At 38.7% G+C, this 17255-nt stretch overlaps 1 protein-coding gene across 3 annotated transcripts; it reads right to left on the bottom strand.

The window, feature by feature from the left end:
• Positions 1-2583: 2583 nt before the first annotated feature.
• Positions 2584-12662, bottom strand: LOC105466202 (transcription factor A, mitochondrial). 3 transcript variants are annotated; one of them, XM_011715233.2, is made up of 7 exons: positions 12192-12648; positions 11558-11615; positions 9519-9589; positions 8966-9115; positions 6915-7010; positions 3355-3411; positions 2584-2839 (listed from the first exon to the last, which is right to left on the bottom strand). In XM_011715233.2, exons 1-7 carry the CDS (start codon positions 12408-12410, stop codon positions 2687-2689), a joined length of 804 nt encoding a protein of 267 aa, XP_011713535.2. In that variant the 5' UTR covers positions 12411-12648; the 3' UTR covers positions 2584-2686. The 3 variants fall into 3 exon arrangements, with proteins under 3 accessions (XP_011713535.2, XP_011713536.1, XP_070925664.1); XM_011715234.2 differs by having other exon boundaries at positions 11497-11615; positions 12192-12424; XM_071069563.1 differs by lacking the exons at positions 2584-2839; positions 3355-3411 and adding an exon at positions 3872-6504 and having other exon boundaries at positions 12192-12662.
• Between the last annotated feature and the right edge of the window lie 4593 nt (positions 12663-17255).

Genomic DNA, 17255 nt, shown 5'->3' with positions numbered 1-17255 from the left:
CTCAGCCTCCCGAGTAGCTGGGACTACAGGCGCCTGCCACCTCGCCCGGCTAAGTTTTTGTATTTTTAGTAGAGACGGGGTTTCACTGTGTTACCCAGGATGGTCTCGATCTCCTGACCTCGTGATCCGCCCGTCTCGGCCTCCCAAAGTGCTGGGATTACAGGCTTGAGCCACCGCGCCCGGCCTTTTTTCACTGTTTACACCTTTCCCCCCTACATTAAGTTGTGTAAGTACTTGAGAAACATACTTAACACTGAACTTCCCAATATATTTGGGAAGTTATGATATGAATGTTAAGTATAAAATAATACGGGTAGTTCATGTTAAAAGAACTCAGAGGAAATTTCCCTGCAGGGTAACTACAAAGATGTTTTTCATGCTGCATTTGTCCTGAGATGTAACTCATTCCTCTATCTCAATCATTACATTCTACTCATTACAAACACTCCTATGTGCTCTCTGAGCTCATCTGAAGAGAACGGAATTGAGTCGATGATTTGAGTTACGATTTTCTCCATTCTCCTAAAGACTGTACATAATTAGTACCATTCTAGATGACACAGGGACTTAGGGCTGAATTTTCTCCTGAAAACCAAATTGAGAAAGCCTGTGATAGACACTAGCACACCTCCTTCTCTTTCCCCCTACTCCCAGACTGCTCTGGCCTCAAACCTATCCTATCTATTTCACCAATGGCTGACACTGTCCTGTCTGCACCGAGAGTGAGAAGCACCCACAGGGAAAAGTTATTTTAAAATATCCAACTTTATATATTTAAAGCCTCATCTTTCCTCATAAGCTATTTTCTCTTCCATTCCTACCTATGTCAAGCTCAGCATATAACAAGTCATCTTTTTGTGACATCAAAGTCTTCAAAAGTCTTTCTGGAGATCTAGAATCTACAATTTCTAAATATTTTGCATAACATATAAAGTGTATGTAAATTGAGTTATCCTACACCTGTGAACTGATGAGAATTATTCTGCTCAAACAGGCGGTGAAAACCTTTGCTTGACTTTCCTAAAAGGATAAACAAATGCTAAAGAAGGATCGCTTTCAACTACAGTGAGATTTTTGTGATATGTGCTAACTGGAAAAGGTACATTTTTACTAAGCCATAAATAATTTTAAAAGAATATCATTCCACAGTATATGGATCTTTTTCATTATACTGCAATGTAATTTGAAACTGGATTATTTTCCTTGCTAACACCAAGAAGCAACAATTTGTTTAGCTTATCTAGTGATGACCTTTCTGTGGCAGCTACTCTGCCACTGTAACAGAGAAGCAGCCATAGACAAGTAAAAGAATGATCTTGTGTTACAATAAACTTTATTTATGAACACTAAAGATTCATGTTAATTTTCATGTATCATAAAAGTCTTTTAAAAAAACATTTAAAATTATAAACACAATTCCTAGCTCACAGGTCATACAAAGCAGGCAGCAGGCTGGATTTGACCCACAGGCCATAGTTGGCTGTCTCTTAAACAGGCTTTTATACATTATGCAAAGTGTTTCAAATTCCAGAGACTTTGGAGACTTCGTTTTTTAGATTTCTCATTTTAAAACATATATAATACAAGTTTTCTTTCTGGATCAATATACTCACATGAGAGAAAATAATTCAGAAAAAAATAAAATTCCTTACTTAAAAAAAGGAAAAAGCTGTAAAACAAATGTTTCGTCTTAAAATATATTTAGGAAATGTACAATTAAAGATTAAAAATTTTATTCTATGCAACAAAATAATATGCATAAATCTGGTACATAATTTCTTAGTTTTTACTTTAGAAAAAAGACAGTTAAGAAAAAGGTTTATAGGCCGGGCGCGGTAGCTCACGCCTGTAATCCCAGCACTTTGGGAGGCCGAGGCGGGCGGATCACAAGGTCAGGAGATCGAGACCACGGTGAAACCCCGTCTCTACTAAAAATACAAAAAATTAGCCGGGCGCGGTGGCGGGCGCCTGTAGTCCCAGCTACTCAGGAGGCTGAGGCAGGAGAATGGCGTAAACCCAGGAGGCGGAGCTTGCAGTGAGCCGAGATCGCGCCAATGCACTCAAGCCTGGGCGACAGAGCGAGACTCCATCTCAAAAAAACAAAAAAAAAAAAAAAAAAAAAAGAAAAAGGTTTATAAATTTCTCAGTCCCTTTTATACAAAGTTGCGACTGAAACCAGCAATCACTTAGGTGTACAACCGTCAACTCTGAATATAATATGAATTATACCTAGGAACTGTAATTTACCAAGATGAGTTTTGCCTGCTTTTTGAAAAATGCACAATTATATCACAGAACGTTGTGTCTTCTACAATTTGTAACAATTTTGAAAAGGAAACTCCTGCCTCCATAATATAAGGAAACAAGAATACTCTTTCCATAGTCATCATCCTGTATTAAAAAAAAACTTTATAGTCTGATTTACCTTTGTCAAAGGTAAAATGATTCACATTTGCGTGGATTACTCTGATTCTCAGTAGTTCCTAAACACAAAACAAATTTTGCATGAACCTTTACCTGGGTTTTCCAAAGCAAGTATTACACTGGCAGAAGTCCATGAGCTGAAGAAAAAGACACTGAATATAAAAGGTTTACCAACTTTATCCTTTCTAATTTTACAATAGCTTCAGGCATTGAGACCTAACTGGTTTCCTGTGCCTATCCATTGTGAACACATCTCAATCTTCTACTTGTAATACTCCTCAGCACCATATTTTTGTCGTTGCTTTATTGTGCGACGTAGAACATCCTTTCGTCCAATTTCAATCATGTGTTCTTCCCAAGACTTCATTTCATTATGATAACGAATTTCGTCCTCTTTAGCATGCTGAATATATAACTGAGAAAAAGCATAACTGTTAAAATGATTTACTTATTTTTTGAGATAAAATGATTATTTAAAATCGCAATTAATTTCTGGAAAGGTTCTGTATATACTTTAGAAATTACATTACCATTCTACATGTATAAAGGCAGACTGGAGAAGAAATATTTTCATGAGATAAAAGTTAGATGAGGAAAATGTTAAGAGATAGACTGTTATCTCTTTGAATGAAATTTTTACAAGTTCAGATCTTGAGGTGCAGGAAGGGGGCAAGAGCAGGGTATGACTGCCACTAAATACAGTGGACACTCAGGCTTATGAGTGCTGTGGTTTCAAATACCAATTTTATTTGCAGACAAAAAGTACCAAGAGAAAAATGTCAAACTGGTTCTGAGAATATGAAAATAATTTTAGAATACCTGTATTATTAGAAATATAAGGTTGTCTTCACATGAATCAAGCCTTGCCCTAATACATTCTCTCACAGATATCCTAACTAGACACTTGAGACTAACAACCATAATACTCACTTCCTTTTCAGAATCAGACAGATTTTTCCAGTTTTCCTTTACAGTCTTCAGCTTTTCCTGTAAAACAATATATGTTTAAGTTAAGGTAGATATGGGGACTACAGTGACCTTTATTATTCATTCCAACAACAAAAACTCAGATACCAAGAATTACAGGCAAGGCCTCATCAATTCTTAACATCTTTTCTCTCTAAACAAAAACTATCAAACTGTTACAATTTCTAAAAATGAATTGAATGAAGGTATACATTTTTGATTCAGAAATATTAATATTCAGGTATAATCTATATGTTGACATAAACTAACCTCAAAGTCTGTTTTTATTCCTTCCCTGTAGCTTTAGGTTTTATTTGAAAATCTGTGCTTCAGTGTTTAGATACAGTAATAAAAACAATACAACACAAGTCCAGTAAGTCTACTTAGCTGAACTTAATTATATGACCTGGAAAAGGTTATTTTACCTCCCTTGGGCTTGGCTCTTCATTTATAAAATTAAAGGGATAGAATTTTTTTGTTGTCGTTTTTTTTTGAAACAAGGTCTGTCACTCAGGCAGGAATGCAGTAGTATGATCACAGCCCACTGCAGCATTGACCTCCTGGGCTCAAGTGATCCTCCTGTCTCAATTTCTGGAGTAGCTGGGACCACAGGTGTGTACCACCATGCCTGGTTAATTTTTTAAAAACCTTTTTTATAAAGATAGGGTCTTACCATGTTGCCCCGGGCTGGTCTTGAACTCCTGGAATCAAGCAACCCTCCCACCTCAGCTTCCCAAATTGTCAGCATTACAGGCATGAGCCACCGTGCCCAGCCAAAGATGTTTATTTTTGCTCTCCCTAAAATCCCATTAAACAAAGAAACCTTTTAAGGCATAAACCCACATGAACGAAGATAACAGAAGAGGGCACTGTCAACACAAAATTCTGGAAGCGAAAAAGCAGATGCATTAGTGGTAACTGACTTAACTGACAAAAGAAAGCTAATTGTTAAACGGACAGTGGAGAAAACCTAAAAGCAACTGATTTACAATACAGAATTCCCAAGTATCTCAGGAATTGGCAGCACCAGATAGGTATAAAACAGGTGAAGCTAAGGTTAAACACAAGATTGGCTGAAAGAGTGTTTAAAAAAGAGATTAGGGCCGGGTGCGGTGGCTCACACCTGTAATCCCAGCACTTTGGGAGGCCGAGGCGGGCGGATCATGAGGTCAGGAGTTCGAGACCAGCCTGGCCAATATGGTGAAACCCCATCTCTACTAAAAATACAAAAAATTAGCCAGGTGTGGTGGTGCGCGCCTATAGTCCCAGCTACTAGGGAGGCTGAGGCAGGAGAATCGCTTGAACCCGGGAGGCGCACGTTGCAGTGAGCCAAGATCATGCCACTGCACTCCAGCCTGGGCCACAGAGTGAGACTCTGACTCAAAAAAAATAGAGAGAGGTTGGGTCGGGCATAGTGGTTCACAACTGTAATCCCAGAACTTTGAGGGGCTGAGGTGGGTGGATCACCTGAGCTCAGGAGTTCGAGACCAGCCTGAAGTAATATGGTGGTGATACCTCGTCTCTACAAAATACCCAAAAAATTAGCCAGGCTTGGTAGCACATGACTGTAGACCTAGCTACTCAAGAGGTTGAGGTGGGAAAATTGCTTGAGCCCGGAAGGCGGAGGCTGCAGTGAGCTGAAATAGTGCCACTGCACTCCAGCCTGTGTAATAGGCTGCCTGTCTCAAAAAAAAAAAAAAAAAGAGGTTAAATTTCTACCATGGCAAATTGTAGGACATTTATCCTCTCTAGAGAGTAAATTAGTGTCACTCTGTGAAAACCAGGTACAGGTACAGTTGAAGGAAATGGCACCATGCTAATAGCAGACAGATTAAGTTAAAATGTATCCAGCAGTTCAGGGGGAGAAAAAAAAAAAAAGGAAAGCTAAAGGAAAACAGTACGGAAAAAATAAGAAAATTAGAGGACCAGCTCAGAAGATGCATATACAAGTAGCAGGAGTTCTAAAGGGGAGGGAAAAAAGCACCTGATCACATTCAAAGGATGAATAATCAAAACAAGTTTTAAATTTCTCAAAAGCAGTACAAAAAGGTAGAAGAAAAGGAATTTTTACATTTGGAAGGAATATGTTTTCCAAACTAGAATTCTATGCCCAGTCTAACAAGTGAATGTGAGGATACAGACATTTTCAGACATGCAAAACTCAGAAACTTAATTTCCCATGCACCCTTACCGGGAAAGATGCTACACAAGAATCAGAGAAAACCAAAAAAGTAAACAACAGAAGCAAAAGAAGCACCACAAGGATAATGAAGGAGATCTCAAGATGTTAGCTGTATACTGGGATTAGAAGGCAACAGTCACACTGGAACAAACCCCAGTTTTCAGAATTAAACTGAAAGAAAAATACATCCTAAATTTACTAAAAGCTGGTGAATACTGAGAAGTTTGAGGGTGAACTACTGGTAAGTACAAAAAAAAAAAAAACACAAATCTAACTGAACAAAGACATAAGCAACTTCAGGGAAAATAAGTTTCGTAAGAAAGAAAAAATAACCATAGCATATGACATAGCTCAGCTGTGAATAAGCCTGCATAATCATAATCATAATACTATTAGCTTGGTGCAAAAGTAACTGCTGTGTTTGCCATTACTTTTAATGGCAAAGACCACAATTACTTTTGCACCAACCTAATACAAACACACAATACCGAGCTAACCAAAATTTTAACCATATTGGGAGGTAGAGGAATGGAAACATGAGAACCGTAGGATGACAGTTAAATGTATACTTTAAATGGTGGTAGGTAATGCTTAAAGCATAAGATAAACAATGATTTAAGTTGAAAAAAAAATCAAGAAGCAACAATATAAAATGTTATTTAGGGATACAGAAACAGAATTTGTAAAGTGAACTACAGATATAATAATCCCAAAGGCAGAATGCCAAAAATTTCATCTTAGATTAACATGGGTTAAGGATCTAAACATCCATTTCTCTTACCATGTCATATGATTCAAGAAAAAAAGCAACTGCCCATTTGGAGCTTCTAAGCAGCAAAAAAACAGGAAAGACTAAGCCACAGCAGGGATTGACAAGCTTTCTGTTTTCTTTGACACACTGATATGATGACATTCATAAGCATAACACATCCCTATAGGCATAACCAAAATTTTATTAAAAGATATAAATGACGCAACAGGTTACAATCAATTCCTCATAGAAAATATTGCAGCTCTACTCTCATTCTTTCTAGTGATTCTAAAACAGTTAAGAACTGCTGAAGCAGAAAAGCCTCCAGAACTTTAACATCCCTACATATTTAAAAAAATGTTAAGTATTTATATTTAAAAAGTTGGCAATGTATGTATGTATGTGTTGGCAACTACATACCCAAATTGATTGTATGTGGTAAGAAAAAACATTTTTCTTAAAAGAGGGCCTTATCAAAAGAGTTTACTGTCTGGACATCCACTACTTTTCTTCACTACCTGACATACGGCACTCTAGACTTTTCCTGTCGAAGTATTTTTTAAATTAAACAAAAATGTATTTCAGCTTTACCTGCGGTGATTCACCCTTAGCTTCTTGGAATCTTTCAGCTACATAAACGTTATAAGCTGAACGAGGTCTTTTTGGTTTTCCAAGCTGTATTAACTCCTGAATTAAAAAAAATTGGAGGGTCGGAAATAGTGTTAATCTCCATGAGACTTAATTTTACCTACAGAAACTTTATTCACTACTATGCATTACAGATTATTCCTTAAAGTGAATGTTATGATTCTTATATAGTGTGATTATTACATCTTGTGGTCAGAATTGTTTTGACAGCACTATTTTGAAAATTATATTAGATTTCACCAGTTATTTTCCATACAAAACCATTTCCTTTACCTAATATTTTCATAGTCTCCGTGAAATATATAACTGAATATATATGTACAAAACCTTTTTACAAGATAAAACAATCTCAAGCGCATCCTTGCAAGACACTACCGTCCCCTTGACCAAATCACTGCATGCTTCCACCACGACCCAAGAACAATGGACTATTTGTTTAATAATCTTTCATCTCATTCCATTCTCTGAATGTCTCCACCTTTAAAGCTCCATCGTTGTGTTAAATTGGTTTTACTAGTTACCAAAAGGGAAGAAACTATGGAAAAGAATACAAGTATCCCTTACTATCAGTTTAATTTCTGAGTTCAGGGAGTGATACTGCATTATCATACTTAAGTTTCTGAATTTGGATGGTAAGTAGTACCTGTAATTTATAAAATTCTGTGGCTCTTAATAGCAATTTGGCTATAATCAGTAACAAATTCAACTTTTATTCATAACTATAAGTAGGACTCCTCTGATTTAGTTTCTTCTCTCCGAATCTCTCAGTCACTAAGTACTGAAACTACTATAGACTCCAAGCACTTTGAAACTTAACTATTTCCCTCTTTGTTTCTAGAGCTACCACTAGGGATTTCTCTCCTGAGGGTTTTACTTGTAACTTCCTAGTCCTCACACTTCTCACTTGATCTCTGAACTAGCTGGTACTGGGAGTCAAGAACAACTACAAAAGAAAGAGAGAATGACAAGGGAAACTTTATAAACGTCCAGTTCTCGTTTCTGGTCCTCTCTACTCTTAGCACAGTGGGCTGGGCGCATTAAGGAGGAAGGGAGAATGAAAGAGGGAGGATATACTTTAGTAATCGCTCTTCCAAACAGCATCCTTATGTAGACACTCTATTTTTCACTCTTAGTATCTTTCTGGCTTCCTTTTACTGATCAGATCAGCCACCCTAAAGTAGCAGTACCATGGTCTCAAAACTGGGCGGGTCCTCAACCCTAGTGCTAGGACAGCTTAAAACATTAGGGTCAGGGAAAGATGTTTTGGTGTCTCACATTCAAGGGTGTAATCTAGTCTTTCAAAGAAATAGTTTTAACTCTGATGATCATTTTGTAATAGTGCAGGTACACGACTAGCAAACTGACCACCTCACAACTAATACTGGCTCCACGAAAAAAATGTGTAACTTTCAAACAATGACATTTATGTAAATTAATACATTAAGCTGGGAACTACAAATTTTGAACCATGTGAGGTTTTTAATAATTACTTCTTTGAAGAAAAAAAAAAGAATTCCATTCTAAAGGCACTTAATTGATTAGATAAAATTGGCATTTTCCTGATGTGTTAATGAATTAATGCAGTCTACTCAGCAATATTCCATATCAAACTCACCATAATCTATAGAATAATTCAAATCAATACGTTATTCTAGAGAAGACTCAGAAGCAAAGATTCTTGCTACTCCTGGTTTGACTGTTTCATAACTCTGTTCCTGTAGTTTTCATTACTGTTCTACTAACTGTACACCTTAAATGTGGATACATCTGAAAGTAGCAACAAGGATTTCCAAACAGACTCAATGACAAGTGGTCCTAGTGGCTAGCTCACTTTTCAGAAGAGAACTATCCCACTTCTGCCTAACTGAAGAATACCTGATGACATTCTACCATATTGTATCTGCCTATTATTATTAAGAGAAAATTACCTATATTCATAGTTATATAAATCTCAATTCTTTACCATAAGAAAAAAGTATTTCAATGATACTCACTTTTCTTTTTGTCACAGCTTTCCTTTTTAAACGCTTGTCCAGGATTTCTTTTTCCAAAGATGTAATCTCATCTGGAGTTAGCTGTTCTTTAAATTTGCTTATTTTTTCTTTGTATACCTCCCACTCCGCCTTATAAGCATCTCGATATACCTATAAATAAAAAACCCAAATCAAGTCAAACTATTGCTGGCAAATTCAACACAGCACATGCCAGGGAAAGGCAACTGCGTGACTTCAGATAGAGAGATTTTATCACCAGGTGGAAATGTGCTCTAGGATGAGGATGTATATGGATTAAAACATACATTTTCCTTATACATACTAATCAAGGTGAGAGTATAGTAATCAGCCTCCATTTTCAAACTGCTGACACTTCTTCACCTTCACCCCATACATCCATATTCTCACTATGCAGATGAGAAGATATAAAGTTTCTTTGTAGATAACAGATTATTTTTTTAAAAGTCTGATCCATCTGGTCCTTTAAAGAACATGACAATAGTTCCTAACTGCAGAATAACTGGTCAGCCATGTTGAAAACTTATGTGCTTACTTTTTTCTCTGAATCAGGAAGTTCCCTCCAATGCTTGGCAATTCTTCTAACTAGTTCTGTAGTTTTTGCATCTATGGAATGAAATAAAATGAAAAAAGATGCCACAATTTTACATCTCAGGATAATTTCTAAAGATATCCAGGAAAGCACAATCCATACCACACATAACTTAATAAAATGATTTAACTTTCCTGTATCCAACTAATTTAAATGTAAGTAATTTATCCAACATTATTAAAAGTCTGTTATCTAACAACTAAGGAGTATATCATATACCACCAGAAACAGTCAACAGTTTGATTACTAGGTGTTTTTTTTTTTTTTTTTTTGAGACAGGGTCCGTCACCCAGGCTGGAGTGCAGTGGCACAATCTAGGCTCAATTCAACCTCTGCCTCCTGTGCTCAAGTGATTCTCCTGCCTCAGCCTCCCAAGTAGCTGGGACGACAGGTAGGCGCCATCATGTCCAGCTAATTTTAGTATTTTTTGTAGAGACGGGTTTTCGCTATGTTGCCCAGGCTAGCCTCAAACTTCTGAGCTCAAGCAATCCACCTGCCTCAGTCTCCCAAAGTGCTGGGATTACAGGCGTGAGCCACTGCACCAGGCTGATTACTAGTTTAAGAAGCTCGATGATTAATTGCTTCAAGTTTTTTACTTCCATATTTCAAGCAAAATACTTTTTCAAGTCTTTGAGGACTTATTAAACTTATAAAAGCTAACAACAAAATACATTCTCAATTCATAACATTGCCTCGTATTTCAGTAACAGAAATATCATTTGGAAACAAACTATTCGAAATTCAATCTGTTATTCTCCACTTTCTTCTTCATCTTAACAGGAATGATGGCGTGCAATTAATTGATTTTTTAAAATACCTGTTAGTACTAACTCTTACATTTAAAAGATGTGGGTATTTAAGCATGTCTCTGAAACTAACTCCTTACCTATAATGTGAGCTGCTTTTTTTTTTCTTTTTTGAGAAAGGGTCTCGTTCTGTCACCCAGGCTGGAGTGCAGTGGAGCAATCATGGCTCACTGCAGCCTCAAGTTCCTGGGATCCAGTGATCCTCTCACCACAGCTTCCCAAGTAGCTGTGACTACAGGCACTGTGCCCCGACGCCCACCTCATTTTTTGTAATTTTGGTAGAGACAGGATTTCCATGTTTCCCAGGCTGGTCTCGAACTCCTGGGCTCAAGCAATCCACCCACCTTGACCTCCCAAAGTGCTGGGATTACAGGTGTGAACCACCTCACCCAGCCTAATGTGAGCATTTTTTATTATAGTTCGTTAGATTTTCACAACTGCCCTGTGATGCTTTAGAAATCATAAGGAAAAAAAGTAGCTATTACCTTTACACTATAACCTAAAATAACAGCCCTACAGGCTTTCTAGGGCATCAACAAACATCCTACCTGGAAATGTTTTTTTTTTCAGGAACCCAAGACAAGAAAGGATTTATCCTTTACAACCCACCATCCCCTTGGCAAGGTTGAGGTCTGAATCAAAGAACCAGAGTGGCTCTGAACTCCTATGATGGAAACGTTTATGTTTTCTTATCTTGAAAGCTCCTGAAAGCAGCAGTAATTTGCATAGAACTTTACAGTTTATGGATGCTTCCACAGAAGCTGCAACGTTATTAACAATTCCCTGAGGCAGAAAAAGGAGGAGCTAAGCAAGAGAAAATAATTCATCAGTGGTCCTCTAGACCAAAGGCAACCAGGCCCGAAATTCAGCTTTTTTATCGTCTTCCTAGGGTGCTTTCTACACTACACGATATTTTTAAAATACCGTTTATTAGTTCTCACTTATATTGAAAGTATGTTCATTTGGTATAAAATAGAACTTCCTATTTTACAGACATCAAATGATTGTTCCTGCAGTCACTGAATGCTTTAGTACTGCAATTCAACATTGCTATTTAACTGCTTAATGGCATTTTTATTACATGAGAAAAGGGTACAAGCCCCCAAACACCTTACCTGGGTTCTGAGCTCTATATATGGGTAGTTGTTGTTTAGAAAATCGAAGGTAAGAACTTACAGGTTTCTTTGGACAACTTGCCAAGACAGATGAAAACCACTTCGGTAAATACACAAAACTACATATGAATAAAAAGAAAATAACCAGTATCAGATGTTTAACTGTCAATATGCACATGTATATTATGAGCATAGATCCCAAATAAGAGATGTCATCAAGATACTCCTATGTCTCCAACGCCTTCAACAAGAATGCTAGAGAATTATTAAAACCCTGTCCTAAACGGAGGGGAGCGACTGCAGGACGGAAGTCTCAAAGCCCTTACCTCCTAGGAAGGGCAGAGAGTGGAGGAAAGCGTCTATACTCCAGCTCCTGGGCCCCGCCTCCTCAATGCCTAGATGGTGGCCAGACACTCCGCGCGAATTCGCAGAGGCGGCGCAATGGATCCAAAGCTACAGTGAGGAGGGGTGGGAGGAGCGAACGGAGGGTAGCAAGAAACAAGGTACGGGGTATTAAGGGAGTCAAGGCCTGGTCTCAAAGCCACAGTCCCCTTGGCAAGGTCGAGGTCTGAATCAAAGAACCAGGGTGGCTCTGAACTCCTAGGAGGGGCAGACAGTGAAGGATGGGGTCTACATTCCAGCCCCGGGACGTCCTGGGCCCGGCCGCCCCCTAGGGCACAGGCGAGCGGGCCTACCTGAAGGGGGAGCGCAGTCGACTCCCACAGCCGCTGCACAGCTCCGCTCCGGACCTTCCCAGCGCATTCAGCACGCCCCACATGCTCCGGAGAAACGCCATCGCTCCAGCGGATGAGGCAGTGACCCGGCCCCAATATCGGAGAACCTCCTGACACTACAGAAAAACCCCAGCAATCACAACTGGAACCCGCGTGCGACCCTCCGGTGTTTGTTATCATGCCCGCCACTAGTGAGGCACTATGGGAAATCTGTTAACATCCGGTCGGTAGATGGGGGCGGGGCAGGGCGGAATTGGCGCAGGCGCGGGAGAGCGTCCCCGGTGGGCTGCACTGCGTGGGAGGAAGAGGCGCCGCGGAGATGAAGGGAAACCGCAACCCGCTAGCCTGCGGAGGGCTCTGGCCTCGAGGGGGCGCTGCTGAGCCGCCTCTGGCCCCGACGGCCCGGAGCAGTGGGTTCCTCTGCCCGGCCAGGAAGGTGATGGAGGGACCGCGGCGGACGCACCCCGACCCGGCGTTGGCCGGTGTCCGCCCGTGACGGCCACAAAGGCTGTACGTAACAGACAGTCCTGCATCCAGGACCCCGAGGTCCGATCGGCAGGTGCTGTGCGACAAGCGCAGCGTCTCAGTTTCAAGCCAGGGCTGGGAGCTCGGAGTTCAGAAATAGTACCGGGAGAGGAGGGGATTCGCAAACTTAAAACTGCAGATTCCAAGCCTTTACCGCAGAGCTTAATTCCGTGTGTCTGTGTGGGGCCCATTAATCTGCATTTTAGCGAGTTCCCCAGAGTCTGACAAGTTCTAATGTCTGTGGTCTTGGGACCACATTTAAAGCAATATAGTTTTAGACTGTTTATTCTGCCATCTACTGCAGTCTTCCAGTCTGGCCTCCAGCCTGCTTAATTTGAGCGGAGGAAACTGACTAGTTGTCCACAGTCTCTAGTCTCAATTCTCGTTCCAGTATTAACATTAACGACTTGGGAATATTGCATTCCCTCGTTAAGATTCAGTTTCCCCCTCTGCAAACGAGGATGTTAGACGAAATCAGAGTTTTCCCAACCAAAGCCCTGAGAACTTGTGACAAGTATGCCTGAGACATTGATGTGTCAAAAATTGCTGTACAATTTTTTTATTTGTGTTATACCATTTTCTATATAGGCAATGGCATGAAAAAGATTAGGAAAGACCTAAAGATATCTAAGGGTCCTTCCAGCCCTTAAACACCAGTTGTTTCAGCGCTAACCACCTTCCGAGACAGCCTTTCTTCTGTTGTATAGTCATAATCGTTAGAAAATTCTTACCAGTGTCATGTTGAGCTGACAGTCTATTACCTTTCTGTAACTATGAAAACATTGGCTCTCTGAAAGTAGGACTAAGCCTACTTCTTTTAAGCGGTAATAACCACTTCCCTTTTATAGACTCTCAGGGTTGAAAGGGACCTTCCAGGTCATCTGTTCAAACCTCCCATTCTGGCATGGAATAAACAGGTTTTCTTCCTGAGTATATACTATGTACAACGCCCTAAACATAGATAAAAGACACAGTGTTGTGCCCCAGCCTACCCCCGCCCCCAGCGCCAAACGGTGAGACAAAGTAGTAAATAATTACAACACGGGGCTAAGATAGAAGTTATATTTAAGTTGATTTCTAAAATAACTTGTTTCCCTCTTTGTTCTAGAATATTTTTGTTCTTTCAAATGTTTGACATAAACTTCTTTTGGATATTAAACAAACTTTTTGTTGTTTGCAACTTTCATTTGTATAAATCTTGCTGTAAAGACCTCAAAAATCAAATCCGTAACATTTTTCATCACATACCAGTCTTCCTTAAAACTCACTTACATTGCAGTGATAATTTTACTTCTAAAAGCAGAATTTGCAAAGAAACATAACTTTATCCACTAAAACTGTCATTTAACAAAAAGACATGGTTTATAATTACTTTATAAAACATGAAGACTTACTGCAGTCTTTCCCACGGTCCCTTTGTTGTAAAGTTCATCTAATCCCATGACTTCAGTTATTAGTTGTAGCCTCATGATTGCCATATTGAATCCAGTCCTCTCCTTTGAGTTCTATATCCATATAACCACTGTCTTCTGTACATTTTCACCATCATGTCCCACAAGTACTTCAATTTCAACATTCCCTGAACAAAATTCACTATCTTTCCCCCCTCTTGAAGTCCTTTTCTTGGTAAGAGGCACAAGTTTTCCTCTTTAATCATCCGACCCAGTAACTTGATAAATCATTTTAGAATCTCCCCATTGACACTGCACCCACCATTAACCAACTGATGATGAGTATTGCTGATTCTACCTCATTCATCCCTCTACTATGTATTCCCTTCTCTCCAGTCCCATTGCTGTTGCTTTTGTTCAGGCCAGTAATATGCTGGTAAATAGCTCTCCATAAAACAAAGCCCCAATTTGTAGTGTTTGCTGAGTTTTATGGTGTAAATACTCCCACCATTGGCAGATTTCATGCTAGTGACAAATTTTTTCTTTCCCTATTAACATGCAAACACACATATTACATAATCAGCATTGCACTTCTCTTTCTATTGAACTTTTAGTATTTCTTAAATTAGTAATATTTGAGCAGAAACATTGTGGTAGTTGATGAAAAATTAAAACAACACACCCTGAAGTTGGATTGCACTTTAATATTTTCAGACCTTTTAAAATAACTTTATTTGATTGTATGATTCACAAATCAAAAAAAAAAAAAAAGGTTGAGAAGGTATTGTCATGATCATTATTCCCAATTTCCAGATGAGAAAAATGAAGTTCAGAAAGCCCAACTCATAAGGTTCCAACAGTAAGTTGTGTAGGTAAAAATTGCAATTCACTGTCCTGTGCTTTCCGTTTGTATCAGATCACTCAGACTCAGTGAACATGCCACATCATTCCAGCCCAATATATTTTTATTGGATCATCTATAGTGTGTTCATATCATTTACTTGTGACATCATGTACCACTCTGGCTTCTGATCTTTTTCTCTATGTATACATATTTTTTTCCTCAATAGATGGTAAGTTATATTAGGAAAAGACTAAATCTTATGCCTTCTTTTATCCCCATTGTAGCTAGCACAGTACACTAAGCATGATAGATGGATGAAGAGACAGACGGATGGATGAATGAACTGATAGATAGATAGATAGATAGATAGATAGATAGATAGATAGATAGATAGATAGATGACAGACATATAGATACATAGAGATGAATAGTGTGAAAAGATTACCATCTGCACAAATTATTTATATATAAATTTCGCCCCATAGAGAACAACTACCTGTTAGAAGTGTCATTTGCCAATAGAAGGACACATTTGCCAGTGTATGGAGATGGAAACCATGTAAAATTCTGAAATATATACATCCATGAAAGTAATGATTATGGTTCATTGAGACTTGCATATTGGTAAAGTAGCAGGTAGTGTCAAGAAACAGCAGGAGCAACCGGAAACCTGGATAATTCGCTGCTGAATAATGCAGTTAGATGCACACAGATCACTCAAATGAAGAAAAAATATTGCTAAGAGAAAGCAGTCTTGCTTTTGTAATTATAATAGATAAATAATTTAGCTACAACAGGAGCAATTACCTAATAGGTTTTAGCAGGATAAATAGATGTGATTCTGAACTTGTAAGTAAAATATCTCTGGAAATAAGATCATACTATGAACACCACATTTAAAGACAATTTCCTCATAAGCAATTACATAGCACTGTGATAAGCACTTGAAAGGGACACAAAAAGGATAAGACATTGATCCTGCCCCAAAGAGCTTCCACTGTGATTGGGGGAACAAAGCATAAAGACACAAAAAGAATAAAAGTATAACAGTGCATTGCAGAAATGAGAAAACATGGCCGGGCGCGGTGGCTCAAGCCTGTAATCCCAGCACTTTGGGAGGCCGAGACAGGCGGATCACGAGGTCAGGAGATCGAGACCATCCTGGCTAACACGGTGAAACCCCGTCTCTACTAAAAAATACAAAAAACTAGCCGGGCGAGGTGGCGGCGCCTGTGGTCCCAGCTACTCGGGAGGCTGAGGCAGGAGAATGGCGTGAACCCGGGGGTGGAGCTTGCAGTGAGCTGAGATCTGGCCACTGCACTCCAGCCTGGGCAACAGAGCGAGACTCCATCTCAAAAAAAAAAAAAAAAAAAGAAAGAAATGAGAAAACATTTTACACCGTGAATCTCTCCTAGCTTATTTTTTCTGTGAAGCAAAGTTTTAATAAATTATGTATGGAAAACTACTTGTATAATTTTTTCTTTCAAACCATTTTTATTGACATAGAGTCTGTTTTCATGCCACTGGAGTCAGCCTTTAAAATCAATATACAAAAAGAAGGGAAAGAGAAATAGAGAAATTAGAAGAAAGATCTGTTGCATGTTAATAGTTCCCAGCTACCCAAAATTATTATTATCTGTAAATTATTTCTCAATTAGAACAAAGTCTGCATTAATTGTTAAGGGCATATCAGAATTATTTAAAGCCATTGCTGTAGCAGCATTACAAAAAATAAATATAGCTTGTCTATTTTAAAGCTGATTCTGTGAGTCAGCAGGAGGTAGGACAAGCAAAAAGAACAGCTATAATTTTATGCAAATGTATAATACCCCAATTCATATTACTGGATGTTACTGAAAGCTGACTTCATATTACTGAAAGCTGACTTAAAGATCGGAAGAAATCCAGAATGATTGTATTGAAGGAATAATACCATTAATAAGACAATATAACCTAATGTGTCTGCCCTCATGTCATGGTAAAGTACCTGATCAATACAAATGGTAATAATTATAATTTATTGCTCAACTACATGCCAAGTATTTTACATACATTATCACTAATCCTTTCATAAATCCTCTAAGGTGCTATGATTTCTACTGTACAGCTATGAAAACTGGTATTCAGATATATAAATAAGAGGAAGGATATCTTCCCTTGTTAGCATGTTAACAAAAATTGCCACCTCTGAATCCACAGTTTGCAGCTTTGAAGTTATATGACTCTATGTAGCTACAGGATAGGCAAATCAGTTATGAAGCTGTA

This window comes from Macaca nemestrina, chromosome 9 (assembly GCF_043159975.1).
Source record: "Macaca nemestrina isolate mMacNem1 chromosome 9, mMacNem.hap1, whole genome shotgun sequence".
NCBI lineage: Eukaryota > Metazoa > Chordata > Mammalia > Primates > Cercopithecidae > Macaca > Macaca nemestrina.
The sequence above is the reverse complement of the archived record's forward strand: the minus strand, read 5'-3'. Positions and strand labels throughout refer to the sequence as shown.